This window comes from Vombatus ursinus, unplaced genomic scaffold (assembly GCF_900497805.2).
Source record: "Vombatus ursinus unplaced genomic scaffold, bare-nosed wombat genome assembly UNPS02009835.1, whole genome shotgun sequence".
In the NCBI taxonomy this organism is placed as follows: Eukaryota; Metazoa; Chordata; class Mammalia; order Diprotodontia; family Vombatidae; genus Vombatus; species Vombatus ursinus.
Genome location: NW_020949613.1, coordinates 3,787,464 through 3,802,874, shown reverse-complemented (window position 1 = coordinate 3,802,874; position 15,411 = coordinate 3,787,464). Strand labels below are relative to the sequence as shown.

General features: G+C 35.9%; 1 protein-coding gene across 1 annotated transcript in view; it reads right to left on the bottom strand.

Moving 5' to 3' along the window:
- Positions 1 to 14,601, bottom strand: part of GFRAL (GDNF family receptor alpha like) — a 37,788-nt gene extending 23,187 nt beyond the window's left edge. Inside the window, exons 1-2 of the mRNA XM_027852894.1 lie at positions 14,427 to 14,601; positions 5,315 to 5,467 (exon numbers count right to left, since the gene is read on the bottom strand). Of these exons, the coding sequence (XP_027708695.1) occupies positions 5,315 to 5,467; positions 14,427 to 14,601 (328 nt within the window). The remainder of the gene's footprint in view (positions 1 to 5,314; positions 5,468 to 14,426) is intronic.
- Between the last annotated feature and the right edge of the window lie 810 nt (positions 14,602 to 15,411).

Below are 15,411 nucleotides of genomic sequence, written 5' to 3'. Positions count from 1 at the left end.
CTCCCTTATATTGAGCTAAAATCTTCCGGTCATTATTACTAGTTATGTCCTCAAGAGCCTAAAGCTTGCCTAAGCCCTCTTCCACATATTTGACTAACTGCCAAATATTTGAAGATAGCTATCTATCATGTGTTCCATTAGTTTTCTCTTCACCCCAGTCTTGCCAACTGTTATCCATATAACTTACTTTCAAGACTTCTAAGTATCGTGTCCACCTTTAGCTGGACATTCTGTGGTTTCTTTTTTCCCCTTTTTCTAAGTTTTCTTTGTTTTCTTTTTAATTTATGTGATAAAACAAGCATTTTCATAACATACTATAATAAAAAAAAGATGATTGCACATTAAACTGCAATTCTATTATGTACAACTTGCTATTCCTTTTTAATATATAATAAAGTTATCATGTAAATCCCCTCCCCCTTTTTTCTCCCACAATCATTTTCAAGTGTCATGCCCAGAAGTGCAAACAACAGTTCATATTTGGTCTGAGCTCTTTTGATTTGCTTACTAATTCAACACAGTTCAAGATTACATTGGATGTTATGTTGACTCTTATCATTTTCCCTCTTACTGAACTTAATGTTAACTCAAATCCACATTTTCTCCCACCCCCTCAAAGGTAATGTCAAGCTAGGTCTCCTTCATCCTGTTCTTATGCAATGGATGTTTTGAACTGAAATGAATAATTTCACATTTTTGTCTCTTAAAATTAATTTGTACTTTTTAAGAAGCCCACTGTTCCAAACGATTAACAATTTCCTATTAATACAACTTTGGATTTTAAAGATATTGCTCTTTCTTTTTTGTTCTCCTAACTTTCTGTATGGTCCTTCTCAATCTTCTTTCCTGAGTCATCAATCATATCACACTCAAGCTTCTATCCTGGGGTCTCTTCTTTCTGGACACTCACTCTTTTTTTTTTTTAACCTCATTAGCTCCCATAAGTTTAAATATCATCTCTAAGCAGATGATTCTCAAGTCTTTGAAAAACTTAAAGCCCTATAGAAACACAATCATCATCATCATCACCATCCCAAACTGCCTATCATACATTTTTAACTTGATGTGTTTTAGGCATCTCAAATTCAACACGTCTAAACAGAACTCATCAAAATTTTCCAACAAGACCATCATTTTTCAGAATTCTTCTTTTGAGAATGCCACCATCCTTTCAGTCACCTAGGTTTGTCACCTCAGAGTCATTCTCTTCATTCATGCTTTATTCATTCATACTCTTCTCTCCCCACACTATGTATCCAAACACTTTACAAGTCTCATTGTCTCTACCTCTGACATCTTTCACATCAAACCTCTTCCTGGAACATAGCAAATGCTTAATAAATGTGTGGACTGACTAACTCTCAGAATTCCTTGTTTCTTTCAAAGCTCAGCTCAAGCATCACTTTTATACTTCTCAATCCACATAGCTGCTAGCTCCTTATTTTCCTGCATATACATATTTACTGTGTGTGTACATGAATATTTTGTGTCACTCAACAAAATAAACATTTTTTAAGGCAGGGAGTGTTTCATTTCTCTTCTTCTTTTGGTTCTTAGTGTCTAGCACAGTGTGTGACCCATAGTAGTCACTTAATGTCTGTTTAATGAATGAATTTAATGAGTATAATAATGTAACAATATAATAGCAAAAAGGGAAGGTAGGGTCCTAAGATAAAGGAAAGTGAATAATGTTTTAATGCATACAGAGAGAATTGGAACCTAAATTTTCTAGCTCTATGCTTCAGTTACCTCTGGAACAGAGGTTCTTAAGCAGAAGTGTATAGATGGATTTGGAGGCATCCAGGTGATGTAGTGAATAGGACACTGGGCCTGGAGTTGGGAAGATCTGAGTTTAAACTTAGCCTCAGACTCTTACTAGCTGTGTGACCCCAGGCAAGTCACTTAACACTGTTTGCCTCAGTTTTCTCATCTGTAAAATGAGCTGGAGAAGGAAATGGAAAATCCCAGATAGGGTCACAAAGAGTCAGATATGCTTGACATGACTGAACAACAACTAAATAGAAACATTTCAGGCTGACCATGAACTTGAATATAAAAAAAAGTATCTTTATTTTTACTAATTTTAACTAAAATTTAGCATTTCTCCAAATGTAAATTCAAAAAATAAATAATCTAAGAAGGGGTCTCTCTCTCTCTCTCTCTCTCTCTCTCTTTCCTTCTGTCTCTGTCTCTCTCTCTCTGTCTCTCTGTTTCTCTCTGTCTCTCTGTCTCTCTCTCTCTCTCTCACACACACACACCTCCATACAGACGCACACACATGATTAAGGTCCCAAGCTCTGAAATGGTAGAGTGCTTACATGTATTTCTCTTGAAAGCTCTTTAATAAATACTTACCTGTATTCATGTCCTCCTGAATATATTTATCTTCATATTCTTCACTAAAGACTGTTCCATGGCTTTCTTGAGCATGCTGTAAACAAGGACTTTCAAATATATTCTTCCAAATTTGAATACAGTCTTCATTCAATGGCTCCGGACAGTTGCAATCCCACAGCACACTTTCCTTTAGCTTTTCCCTAAATGTGATGCACAGGTGTCCTGCTGCATCATCACTGCTGCAACTTTCTATCCTTGAACCACATGTTTCTTTAAAATTCTTATAGATCACGAAGCAATGTTCTGATGCTTGACAAGCCTGCATGGCCACATTGCAGTCATTGTCAGCTTCATTCCCTTGCAATCTCTCTTCTGACATAGTCCACTGGATGACATCTGCTTGAATAACTTGGGCTGAGGGAAGCTCTGAATGCTCTGTAAAAATGAATACAAGGATATGAATCAATTAATCAATAAACATTTATTAAGCACCTACTATCTGCTAGGCAACTGGACATTAAGATAACCTATGTTTCTGCCCTCTACAATATCATTGCCCAATTTCCCTTAAACTTATTCACATATTTAGGTTTTGACTTTTTGTAATATTTAGCTTAGAGCCTGCTGGTAAGTAACCATGTCTAATTTTTATGTTCTCTTCAATAGAAATTTTAGGGGATAGGATTAAGTCTGTGATTTTACTGGCATAGGAAACTACCTGAAAGGAAATTCCCTCTACCAATGAAGGTCAACACCTCTTCAACTTAGAGTCTTAGACAGTTGCCTATGCTTGGTTGTGGATCACATTGCCAATATATTCCCCAGAATTCCTGACTTTAAGATTATCTGTCTCTCACCTACATTCTCTTGCTTTTCTTTTCTATTTTTTATCTCAGTGCTTAGCACGATTCTTTGCACAAGGTAAATAATTAAGTGCTTTATTATTCATTCATTCATTCCACCTTAATATGCTATATGCTAAACAATTGGTTTTTCTTCTCTTGTTTAAAACTCTGAAATTTTCCCTCTACAGAGACACAAGTGGTGTGGCAAAAGCCAGTTTGATTTTTTTTTCAATACCTTAAGCAGAGCAGACAAATAACAGCACCAAACTAAAGAGTCCAAAGTTATACAAAAATCAAAGCATATATACTATTTCATTACTCAAGATTATGTAAGACTTTGGTGGGAAGTTGTTCATCATTTCATATAATGAAAAGTAAAGGCAGGGTTCCATTTTGGAGGAAAATTGAAGCCCAAATAAGACTTCTTGATAAGTAAGAAGGGCAGAACTAAATGTCTTATAACCCCCTTCTTCATTTGTGTAATGATTACATAAGATCATCTTAGGTTTCTATGTCAGAAACATTAATCTAAATAATTTGAACCCTTCTATTAGTTGTCAGGATGTAATCCCATATCTGTAGAAGAAAATTTGGGGTGCAACTACATCTGAATACAAATGGATCTAGTGGGAGATTTTCAATGATTTTTTAAAAATATAATTGAATTCAGCCTACTTCCTTGTTTTTAATGCTTAGTTTAAAAAAAAGTATAGGTTCAGACTTAAATTATAGTAGTCATAACCACAGATAAGATCAATCTATCTTGAGCTATAGTGGGCATACTAAAGATAGCATAAGCATTGTAATCTAGGTAAAGGTTTTAGGAAACTCCTATCAATAATACCTCTTCTCACCAGCCTGTCCACATATTCATTCCAACAACAGCATTATAAAATATCAGCAAGGTACATAGTATTCATTTTGGGCAAAAAAGTGGGTGAGGTCTCAGTTTCAGTCCTGTTATTGATTATTTATCTGATTATGCAAGATATTTTTGAAAGAAACAATGCATTTTGAGCAAATGCATCCATGATTAAAGGTCATAAAGATATGTGTCATGTTAAATTATTGATTCAGTCCTTTTGTAACACAATTTCCCTAAATGTTTTTGTACAAGTATATAATCTATAATTCAGAATACATTTCAGTGAAATTTGATATATGAAGTGTATGGGAAGTTACAGAGTATGTAATTGGGCTGAATAAGTTACCTCTACAGCTGATTCAGGCAGCTAAGTAGTTCAGTGGATAGAGCACTGGACCTGGAGTCAGGAAGACCTGTGCAAATCTGTCTGATGAGGATGGGATCTAGACCCCAAAAAAGGAAAAACCCTGGACTTTCCCACATGGCCAAAACTCACCTGAGGCTATAATCCCATCAGCTGCCCTTTCATCGTGGCTATACCCAATCTCCCAATTCTCTGTTACCCTTAACCTAGTCTAGCCCTCCATTGTCTTACTTCCCCATAGTCCCAGGCCACTTCCCACCCTTAATCCTATCTAGGCTCCACTCCCCCATGGCCATGTGGTCCAGGTCCCTGGTATTCTATTACCTCACAGTCCCCACAGACTACTTGGCCACTCCTAGATCCCTCCCACAGTCTTTCTGTACATAAGGTCCATCTTGTCTCCATTAAGGTGCTCAGATTCTTATAATCTAGTCACTGCTCAGATTTTTACAATCTAGCCACTAGTTCACAAATGCTCAGATTCCTTAAGAGTCTGGCTAATATGGTAGATCTTTAATAAACCTTGTCTTTGGCTGAAAGAAGGCTTTGGTCAAATTCTTTCAGGCAGGGCCCATGTGTCATGATCTCGGGGTCCCAGTACCCCTAAACCTCTAGACGTCATCATGTCCACAGACACTTACTAGCTGTGTGACCCTGGGCAGGTCACTTGACCCCTATTTGCCTTAATCCACTGGAGAAGGAAATAACAAACCACTCTAATATCTTTGTCAAGAAAACCCTATGGCACCATGAAGAGTTGGACCCAACAGAAAAACAGCAACTGATTCAAACAACCATATATTTAGGAAATCTATAATGTTAATTATGTAGAGTATATGTTGTCATTGGTAAAAATGTGTTTTTCTTTTGATCATTTTCTATATTTGAGAACCTTCTTATTACCTGTTTTACTGGTACATTGTCTCCCAAGCAACTTGTCAACACTACAATAAATATCTTCAGTGCAGAGACAGTTTTTAAATTTGGGATATTGATCCTCCAGGAACTGGATGCTTAAGTTGCAGCTCAAAAAATCTTTCATCTTGCAGTCATTACCTATATTTTATAGACAAATATATAATATTGCACACATCAATTTGAATTTGATTACTTGATTTCCTAAGAGTTTAATTTATATATAATATATGTAATATATTATATATATTTATGTATAATATATGTGTATATATATATGCGTGTGTGTGTGTATATATTGCTAAATTTCATATATATATGAAATTTAGCAATTCCAAACTTTCACAACTTGGTGAGTCAAGTAGAAGCTCTGCAAGATCATTTATATACATTTGTAGCCCAATTTTTTTGAGCACAAAACCTTATTTTATTTATTTTTTAATATAGAATGGAAACTGTATCTATGTGAGTTCATTAGTACAGGGAGTTTTCCCATTTGTGTTCATAGTTATGTTTCAAGGGAATAAAGTTTTAGCATGTTATAAATTGTGATTGCAATGAAATAATGTTTCTTTAGATTTATTTCTCTATCATTATATTCTAGATGGAAAATAGCAGAATCTTCTTTTAAAAAGTGATATAGGAGACTTAGGAAATTAGCATTAGATTATTTTCAACACCAGCATAATAATAAATACATAGTATTTTTAAGTTTAAAGTGTAAAGCATTTTTAAAATATGATCTCATTTAATACTCACAACAACTTTGAAAAGTATGTTATTATTATCCATTTATAGATGAGGAAATTGAGACAGATAGCCATAGTTGGCCCAGGGTCACACAGCTAATAAGTGGCTGATGAAGGTTTTGAACTCAAGTCTTTATAATATCAAATCTAGTTCTCTATTACATAACCTCATTGCCTTACAACTTAGCTGCGTGTCCCTGGACAATTCATTAAATCCTTCAGTGCTCTTTGAAACTCTCTAAGAGTATAGTTTTAGAAAAGGTGGCAACCTTAATTGGTAGGAGGAATTTCCTCATTTAGCCCTTTCTATATAATATTTAAATCACAATTCTTATTTATATCCCTCTTCATTTTAGCAACTGGTCTTTTTGTGTAATTTGTAAACGTGAAAGGGGAAACCAAATAACTCCTCTAATGCTTTTACCAAAAGACACTTGATACACTTGACTACATTTCTGCTTATAGACTGATAAAAAGATAATTATAAGAATATAATTAGTAAAATGCTGGAAATTACTTCTTTTGGTATAGAGAAAAGCATGCTGTTTGGAGGTCAGAAGGTTTAGGCTTAAATTGTGGCTTTGGCAGTTACTGAATGGCCTTGGGTAAGTCATTTAACATATTTGGGCTTCAAGTTTCCTTATCCAAAAAACAAGGGAATTGGAGTAGATGACCTCTAAGATCCCTTCCAGCTCTGTCTACGATCCCATGATTAGAAGATCTTACGAAAATATCTCATAAATAATGACACACAAAGCATTAAGTGGTAGTATTGACACAACTTTGAAACTGTCATCATAAAATATTCAAAATTATTTTCTGCTCAAAGAAAACAAAGTAGCTTTATTTTTTAATGCTTTACATTTTCCTCTCAACTCATCAAGTGACTGTGAGAATTTTATATAAATGCCTTATTTTAGTTTGTGTTTACATAGAATGGAAGCTGGAATAGTTGGAGTAGATGGAAGTAGTTGGAATAGAAGAATAGAAGATCATCATGATTGCTTCCAATAGGATTCTGTTGCTCCAGGAGTTGAGAGGGCATGAGTTTTGACATGTCTGCCTAGATACAGAGTGGAAAGTTATTTTTCTTTGTTTTACCTCACACTCATACATACATACTTGCACGTTTACATATACACATTTCAATCCCTTAAGACAAGGATGGATGATAGATAAAAAGAGGATAATTATAAAATACATTTAAATATTGCTTGGGCAGGTAGGTGGTGCAGTATCTAGAGCACAGCACCTGGAGTCAGAAAGACCTGAGTTCAAATCTGGCCTCTGACACTTACTAGCTGTGTGACCCTAGACAAGTCACTTAACCCTGTTTGCCTCAGTTTCCTCATCTATAAAATGAGCTGGAAAAGGAAATGGCAAACCACTCCAGTATCTTTGCCAAGAAAACCCCAAATGGGGTCACATAGAGTGGGATAAGACTGAAACAACTGGACAACAGATATTACTTTAATGTCTTCAAAAGTTTTTTTTTCTACATTATCTTATTTTAGCCTTACAACAACCCCATAGAGTAGGTATTATAAATCTTACTATTCTCATTTTATAGTTGAGGAAACTCAGGGAGACAGAAGCTAAAGGTTTTGCCCATGATTACATAGCAGGTCTCTAAGGAAGGATGCTATTGCTTTATATCTAGCACCCATTCCATTAAACCAGCTTTTATATTAGCATACACATAGTTAGTTGTGGTTGCTGTCTCTTGACCCCACTAGTCCCCAAATGTTGAGTAGTTGCAAGGACTTATGAATCTTTGAGATATGTGAGCCATTAGATGTAGTAACTAAGGATTCATGTATGAGATGCAAGAAGGTTCATGTTAGAAAGGGGAGAGTATTTATTTTTCTATTTTCCTTACAAACACTTACTTGGACTGGGGATGGGAAGTTTTGAGGGTTGGGTAAAAAGTCTACATAAGTCATATGTCATGAAGGAACAAGAAGTTGTGCTGCTTCATATTTCTAAACTATCATAATATTTATGATGTGTTTGGGCAAAACATCTTAAGTGTAGAGTTTTTTTTCAAATTTTCATTTTTTTTTTCAAATATAAATATTTCTGGCTCATCTTTATATTGCCCAGATGTCCAGTCTTCTATGGCAGGGTCAATTTACTATATTGCTTTATCCGTGAGCTTAGCCTCACTTTTCTACTGTCTCAGTGATTGTGTAAATGTTGTATTTATTCAGCTGCCTGACCAAAAAAAAAAAAAAAAAGCAAAGGATGGCTTATATAACTATTGTTATTTCTTTAATGATTATCATCTGATCTACTCCCTTCCAGCAAGCAATGTGGAAAGGATGACTGGCTAAAAACATATATCCCAATATAATGCTATTTGATTCAAGTCAAATATCACTGAGCAAATGACAACGATGAAACATCATAAAGGAGTATGAAATCCATGTGTACAATATAGTTTTGATTGCTGAAAATATCATTTTGAAAATGTGGTACCATTTCAATGTATAACCCTAAAGTGAAGCATTTCTGTATCTGAAAATCAGTTGGTGTATTACTGAGATATAGTCATTATGGTTATAATATTATTTTATTATAGCATTACATTTCATAGTTCTCTGTTTTCTTTTTGGAAATATAGATAAGGCAATGTACGTCTCTTCACACAAATACGTGCATTTCTGAAAAAAAAAGATCAGTGTAAAATGGGTAAAGCTAGTGACTGAATCTGTTTCTACATATGGAAAACTCTCCCTACCAATGAAGGTTTATCCTTCTCTTCAATTTATATTCTTAGAACACTTTCTGGGGCAGTTACATTAAACTCAAATGGACACAGGAACAATAATCCATACATAAGGGTCTCTGAGGAATGCATATTGACGATTTTAAATTGTCATGTTACCTATGTTTTTATTGTATCTTATTTATTTTGTTAAATATGTCCCAATTACATTTTAATTTGCTTTGGGCTGCACAGAAGTATTGTGGAGCCTCACAATGCCCTGCCTCAGTATGTTTGACACTTCTGTCCTAGAGCAATAAGAGAGTAAATGCCCAGGGCAGGACTTTTTGGTTTCAAGGTTAAATCTCCCGCTGTTGGCCTCGTTTTTAAATTCAAAAGGAGAGCTTTCTACTAGTCACTGCAGTCAAATACATTTGTAATGTAAATTACGCCTCTTACATTTTCTGATTATCAAGTTCAGAATTTTAAATCAATGAAACAAGAGGTGAGAGGCAGTTTAGCATTGTGGATTAAGAACTAGTCTGGAGTCAGGGTCTCTTAGGGACCATTGGGTTCAAGTGTGGCTTCTGACACAAGTTAATAAGGTAACCCTGGGTAAGTCACTTACACTCTCAGAGTACCAACCCATTCTTTAAGGGAAGAAGGGGCTGACCTACATCTGTAGAAAGGACTCCCTTATCCTGGAATTCTCTGTAACAAGGAAATCACAGATTCAATAATGATTCACATATAAACAAGAGTGATTAAGGGCTTGGGACATAATGTAAACTATGTTATATTTATCACTTTGTTAGAACACTAGATTTTGATCCATGGGTAAGTTAATTTATCTTACTGGCCTCAGTTTTCACATCTGTAAAATGGAAAATTGGATAACTGCATAGGATAATATATTTAGAAGAGGAAGAAACTGCAGAGAACATCAATTCCAACCTCCTTGTTTTTCAGATGAGGAAATAGAGAGCCAATGAGAGAAAATGATTTGTCCAAGGTTACATGGGTAGTAAGCATTATATGAAGGATTTATTCTCATGTTCTTGGACTCCAGTGCCTGTCTATATGACTCTTAAGTTACCTTCCAGATCTAGTTCCTACCTGTAGCCACTGTGAGGATATTTTGTTTTGAAAGGAGGGCACCTGAATTTATTAATCCATCAGTAATAAAATGAGCTTACAACTTGATCATGAATTTAATGCATGTATGTACATATGTATGTATTTGATTACATAAGATACTTATTTTTAATTATTTAAATACTGATTATACACACATATGCCAATTTGTTCTTTACAGGCAGAGAATCTGGGTTTAAATACTTCCTTTGGCATTACCAATTTGACCTCAGTTAAATCCCTGAACCTCCCTCAGCCTCAGTTTCTTCTTCAGTAAAAATGAGGGTATTGGATTAAGTGACCTCTTAAGTCTTTTCCTATGGACAATCCTATACAGGTTTTCTACATGTCTGAGCATTTAGCCTTTCTAGGGCTCAATTTTTCCATCTATAAATGAGGGGATTGGACTCTGAGGTTCCATTCTATCCCTCATTCTAAGACCCTATGTGCACAAGCACTGACAAGCCGTACAAACCTGGGGAGGCTTCCAGGGGCTTAGGAGCAGATGGTATGTCTCTCACTAAGGTTCAGCCTAGCTAATTGAAGGAAGTCTCATCAGAGAAAAGTAACTAGAGGGTTATGAGTATTTTGAGGCATTTTTAGTCATTTCCTCAATGTTCATAGATCATCTACTAAGTCAAAGGGGAACTGTGAAATTCAAGCAGAAGAAATAACTAAAATGATGAAATCATGGGTCTTTGAAAGTGCGTATGTGCATACATGTGTGTGCACATGTATATCCATTATAAGGCTGTATTTTATGAATAATATTATTGCACAGAATTGTTTCTAACAAGTGTAAGTTACTTTATACACTTGGGGATCCCCATAAATTTTATCTTTAGGTTAAAGAAAATCAATTTCAGATCACAAACCCAACTAAGTCCTTTTAGTCAAATTCTGACTGCCTGGGTCAGTGACTTCTTGGGTGTCCCAGGAGACCCCAGTCTTGGCAGAAACAAAAAACAGGACCCCAGAAAAATTCCAGAGTTTCAGTCTAATTGCTCTGCTCATTCCTCTTCCCCCCCCCCCCCCATGTGAGCCCAGGTGCTTTGGAGAATTTGGGAAGGGGCAGAGAGAGAACTTCAACTCTCTCTTTCTCCACTGCAAAATATTTTAACACCCTCTAAGGTATAAATAGAGAGAATTAAGCACTTTTTTTTGCAAGGGAAAGTGACTTTACCTAAGGGACTACTTTGAAACTTTTATATACTTAGTTTCCATTCTATGTGATCGTCTTAGTATCACTAATTTAGCAATATGAAAGGGAGAACAAAAGAGACTAGTATGTAGCAATTATAAAATAAAATAAATCAATAAACATTTATGAAGTTCTTTCAATGTGCCAGGCACTGTACTAAACCCTGGGGATACAAAAAGAAGCAAAAGACAGTCCATGCCTTCAATGAGCTCTTATTTTAATGGAGGGGAAAACATGAAAACAAATATATACAAAGCAAGCTATATAAAGGAAATAATTAAGAGGATAGCACTAGAATTAAGAAGGGTTGAGAAAGGCTTCATGTAGAAGATGGGATTTTATTTGGGACTTAAAAGAAGTCAGGGAAGCCAGTAGGTGGAGATGGGGAGGGAGAGAATACCAGTAATGAGGGACAGTCAGAGAAAATGCCCTAAACCAAGAGAGATGGCGTGTCTTGTTTGTGGCCTAGCATGGAGCACACTGTCACTGGATCAAAGTATATGTGGTGGGAAGGTATAAGAAGACTGGAAAAGTAGGAAAGGTAGGAGGGAGCTTTGAATACCCAAAACAGTATTTTATATTTGATTCTAAATGGGGGTGGGGGGCATGGTGACATAGTTAAATCTGCACTTCAAGAAAAACATTTTAGAGGCTGAATGGAGGATGCATTGGAGTAGAGAAAGACTTGATTCAGACAGACCCAACTTGCAGGCTATTGCAATAGTCCAGGTGTGAGGTGATGAGGGACTGTATTAGAGTGGTGGCAGTGTTAGAGGAGAAAAGGGGATGTATTTGAGAGATACTGTAAAGAATAAATTGACAGGCCTTGGCAACAGATTGGATATGGGGGTTAAGAGAGGGAAGAGTCCAGGATGACTCCTAGGTTGAGAGTATGAAGGACTGGGAAAATAATGTTGCCCTCTACAGCAATAGTGCTAAGTGGGGGAGAGTTTAGGGGGAAAGAAAATGAGTTCCATTTTGGACATGTTGAGTTTAAGATGTCTACTGGACATCCAGTTCAAGATATCTGAAATGCAGTTGGAGATGTGAGATTGGAGGTCAGCAGAGAGGTTGGGGTAGGATAGGGTAGATTTGAGTATCATCAACATAATAATTAAATTCATGGAAGCTGTTGTGAAGTAGCATAGAGGGAGAAGAGAAGAGGGCCCAGGACAGAACCATGTGGGTCAACTTATTTTATAGGGTGTGATCTAGAAAAGGGCCCATCACAAGAAACTGAATATGAGTGGTTAAATAAGTAGGAGGAGAACCAGAAGAGATTGATTCCCTGAAAACCAAGAGAGAAGAGATTATGAAGGAGGAGATAATGATGAACAGTGTCAAAGGCTGTAGAGAGTTTAAGGAGAATGAGGACTGAGAAAAAGTCATTAGATTTGGCAAATAGATAAATTATAATTTTGGAAAGTGCAGTTTCATTTGAATGATAAGTTTGGAAACCAGATTATAAGGGGTTAAGAAAAGAGTGAGAAGTGATAAAGTGGAGGTACCTATGTAGACAGTCTTTTCCAGTAGTCTAACCACAAAGGTTAGAAGAGATATAGAATGATAGTTAGGGGAGATAGGGGGGGAAAAATCAAGTGAGAGGTTTTGTTTTATTTTGTTTTTTGGAAGGAGAAAATATGGATTTGTTTGTAGGCTGCAGGAAATGAGCTAGTAGATAAAGAAAGATTGAAAATAAGTGATAAAGGGTGGATGACAGAGCTAGGTCTCCTCAGTTGGAGGAGACAAGAAGGAATGGGGGACTGGTTGATCAGGGTTAGGGGTTAGCCTGGGTAAGGAGTAAGGTCACTTTATCACATGAGACAGGATTGAAGGAGGAGATTATGGTAGAGGGAATCTGAATGATGTGAGATGAGGAAGAAGGGAAAAGAGAGAATCCACAATGAATAGTCACAATTTTTTTTTTCTGTAAGATTGTTTAGCAGTTGGAGAGGGGGTGTTCTATCTGGTTGAGGCCCTGTTGAGGTTACAAAACATAAATTTTTGGTGGACCCAGTTTTAAAAAATGTTATAAGAACTCACATTTATATAATGCTTTGTTTACAAAGCTTTTTAGACAACTTTAAGAGGTAAGCCATAGAGATATAATCATCCTCGTTTTACACAGGGTGAAACAGAGTATGTTACTTGCCAATGGCCACACAATTAGTAAGTCCCTCAACCTAGGTTTCTGGATGCCAAATCTAGTTCTGTTTCTATCATACCTACTATCTCCGAACATATTACAAAATGCTTTCCAAAGCTTGTGCAAGGAGCAAATGTTATAATACATGTAAATTGCTTTGTGAATGTAAACAATTTTAGATATGAGTTATTATTAATTTTCATTTTTTTTTACATCTTTTATTTTGTTTAGTTAAGAAAGAAATAGTCCCAGGGCAAGTTGTTACCTTGCTATTTTGAAATTTTATGCTTAATATTTGTTTGGGCTACTTCTTAGGTGGGTAAAATGATTGCATTTTGTAAGTGAACAAAAGGATGTCAACTTATCATCATTATTACCCTTGCTCATTGTGATTATTGTTGTTGGAGATGAAGCTGTGCCTAAGGAGATAGAGGGCCAGTTTTAGAGTAAGGGATTTGTTATTGTTCTTTAGTTATTTATAGTTGTGTCCAACTCTTTGAGATTCCCTTTTGGGGCTTTCTTGGCAAAGATACTAGAATGGTTTGCCATTTCCTTCTCCAGCTTAACTTACAGATGAGGAAACTGAGGCAAACTGTGTTGAGTGACTTGCCCAGGATCATGCAGCTAGTAAGTGTCTGAGGATGGATTTGAACTCATGAAGATGAGTCTTACTGACTCCAGGCCTGGAGTAGGGAATGCCTGGGGTACAAGTCATGTGTCAGACAGAAATTGACTTTGCAACTGTGACACATCACTTAACTTCTCAATGTTTCACTTAATTCTCTTCCACTACAAATTATAGACTCATTCCTGATCTACATTGGTGGAGGACATTTTTATATCAATATCTCCCAAACCAATGTAATCAAAGCTCTTCTCTTTGTATAATACATATATGAAAACACACATATGTATGTATATATACATGCATATATAGACACATATATAATCTATTTATATAGCATGCATTTTGTATTATATATTATTAAATGGATTATATGTAACACATACATACATAATTATATGTAATAGCCAATGGGGCAAAAATAGCATTTTTGGCACACACACACACACACACACACCACACACACACACACACACACACACACAAAACCTTCAGAGAAATAAATCATACCAACATACTTTGTAAAGGACTATTTTACCTGAAACATTACAGACGTCTTCAAGGACCGCCCAAACAAGGTCACATCCATTTGTGCCATTTATACATTGTTCTCTCAAGCGTGTGCAATCAGTAATTTGGGCTGTAGATTCCTTTTCTAAGCACAGCACTAAAACTTGAAAAGCAAATATTACTGATGCAGTGTCATAGTACATGCATATATGCATTCTGTAGATCCAAGTTTTTCTTACCAAAAAAAAAAAAAATCTGTCTTCTGGAAAGGAAAGTGTGATGAAAGTTTGTCATTGGCAACAGCAGATTTATCGCAAAATGTCTATTACTGTTTTAGAAGTAATTGATTTAGGGGCAGTTAGGTGGCGCAGTAGATAGAGCACCTGCCCTGGTTTCAGGAGGACCTGAGTTCAGATCCGGTCTCAAACACATAACATTTACTAGCTGTGTCACTCTGGGCAAGTCACTTAATGCCAATTGCCTCAACAACAACCAAAAAAAAAAAAAAAGAAGAAAAAGTAATTGATTTAGTCACAGTAATAGACCTGATCTTGACAACAGGGGGAAAAGGGAAAGATTAGCCATGCGTAGAAATATGGCTTAAAAAAAATCAAATGACCAATTAGATACATTGTTTTGATTCTTTGTTTCATTTTGGGTAGACAAATTAAACTTACAGGTAAAACAAACAAACAAACAAACAAACAAACCAAAAACTGGCACACTGTCAATCAGGATACAGAATATTAAAGAAACCACAATGGATTTGTGGCATCTTAATATCATTTGACCACGCTTTAATTAGAAAAGAGTAATTCACATGAAAAGTATTAGAACATTTTACTTAAAATATTTAACTAGCTGCAGAACTCTTTTATGTCAATTTGCAAACACTCACACATAAAAAGATGGCGATGAAAGCCATGTAGCTGTCTATTCATTTTTTTTTTTTTTTGGCTAGGCAATGGGGTCAAGTTACTTGCCCAGGGTCACACAGCTAGTGTTATGTGTCT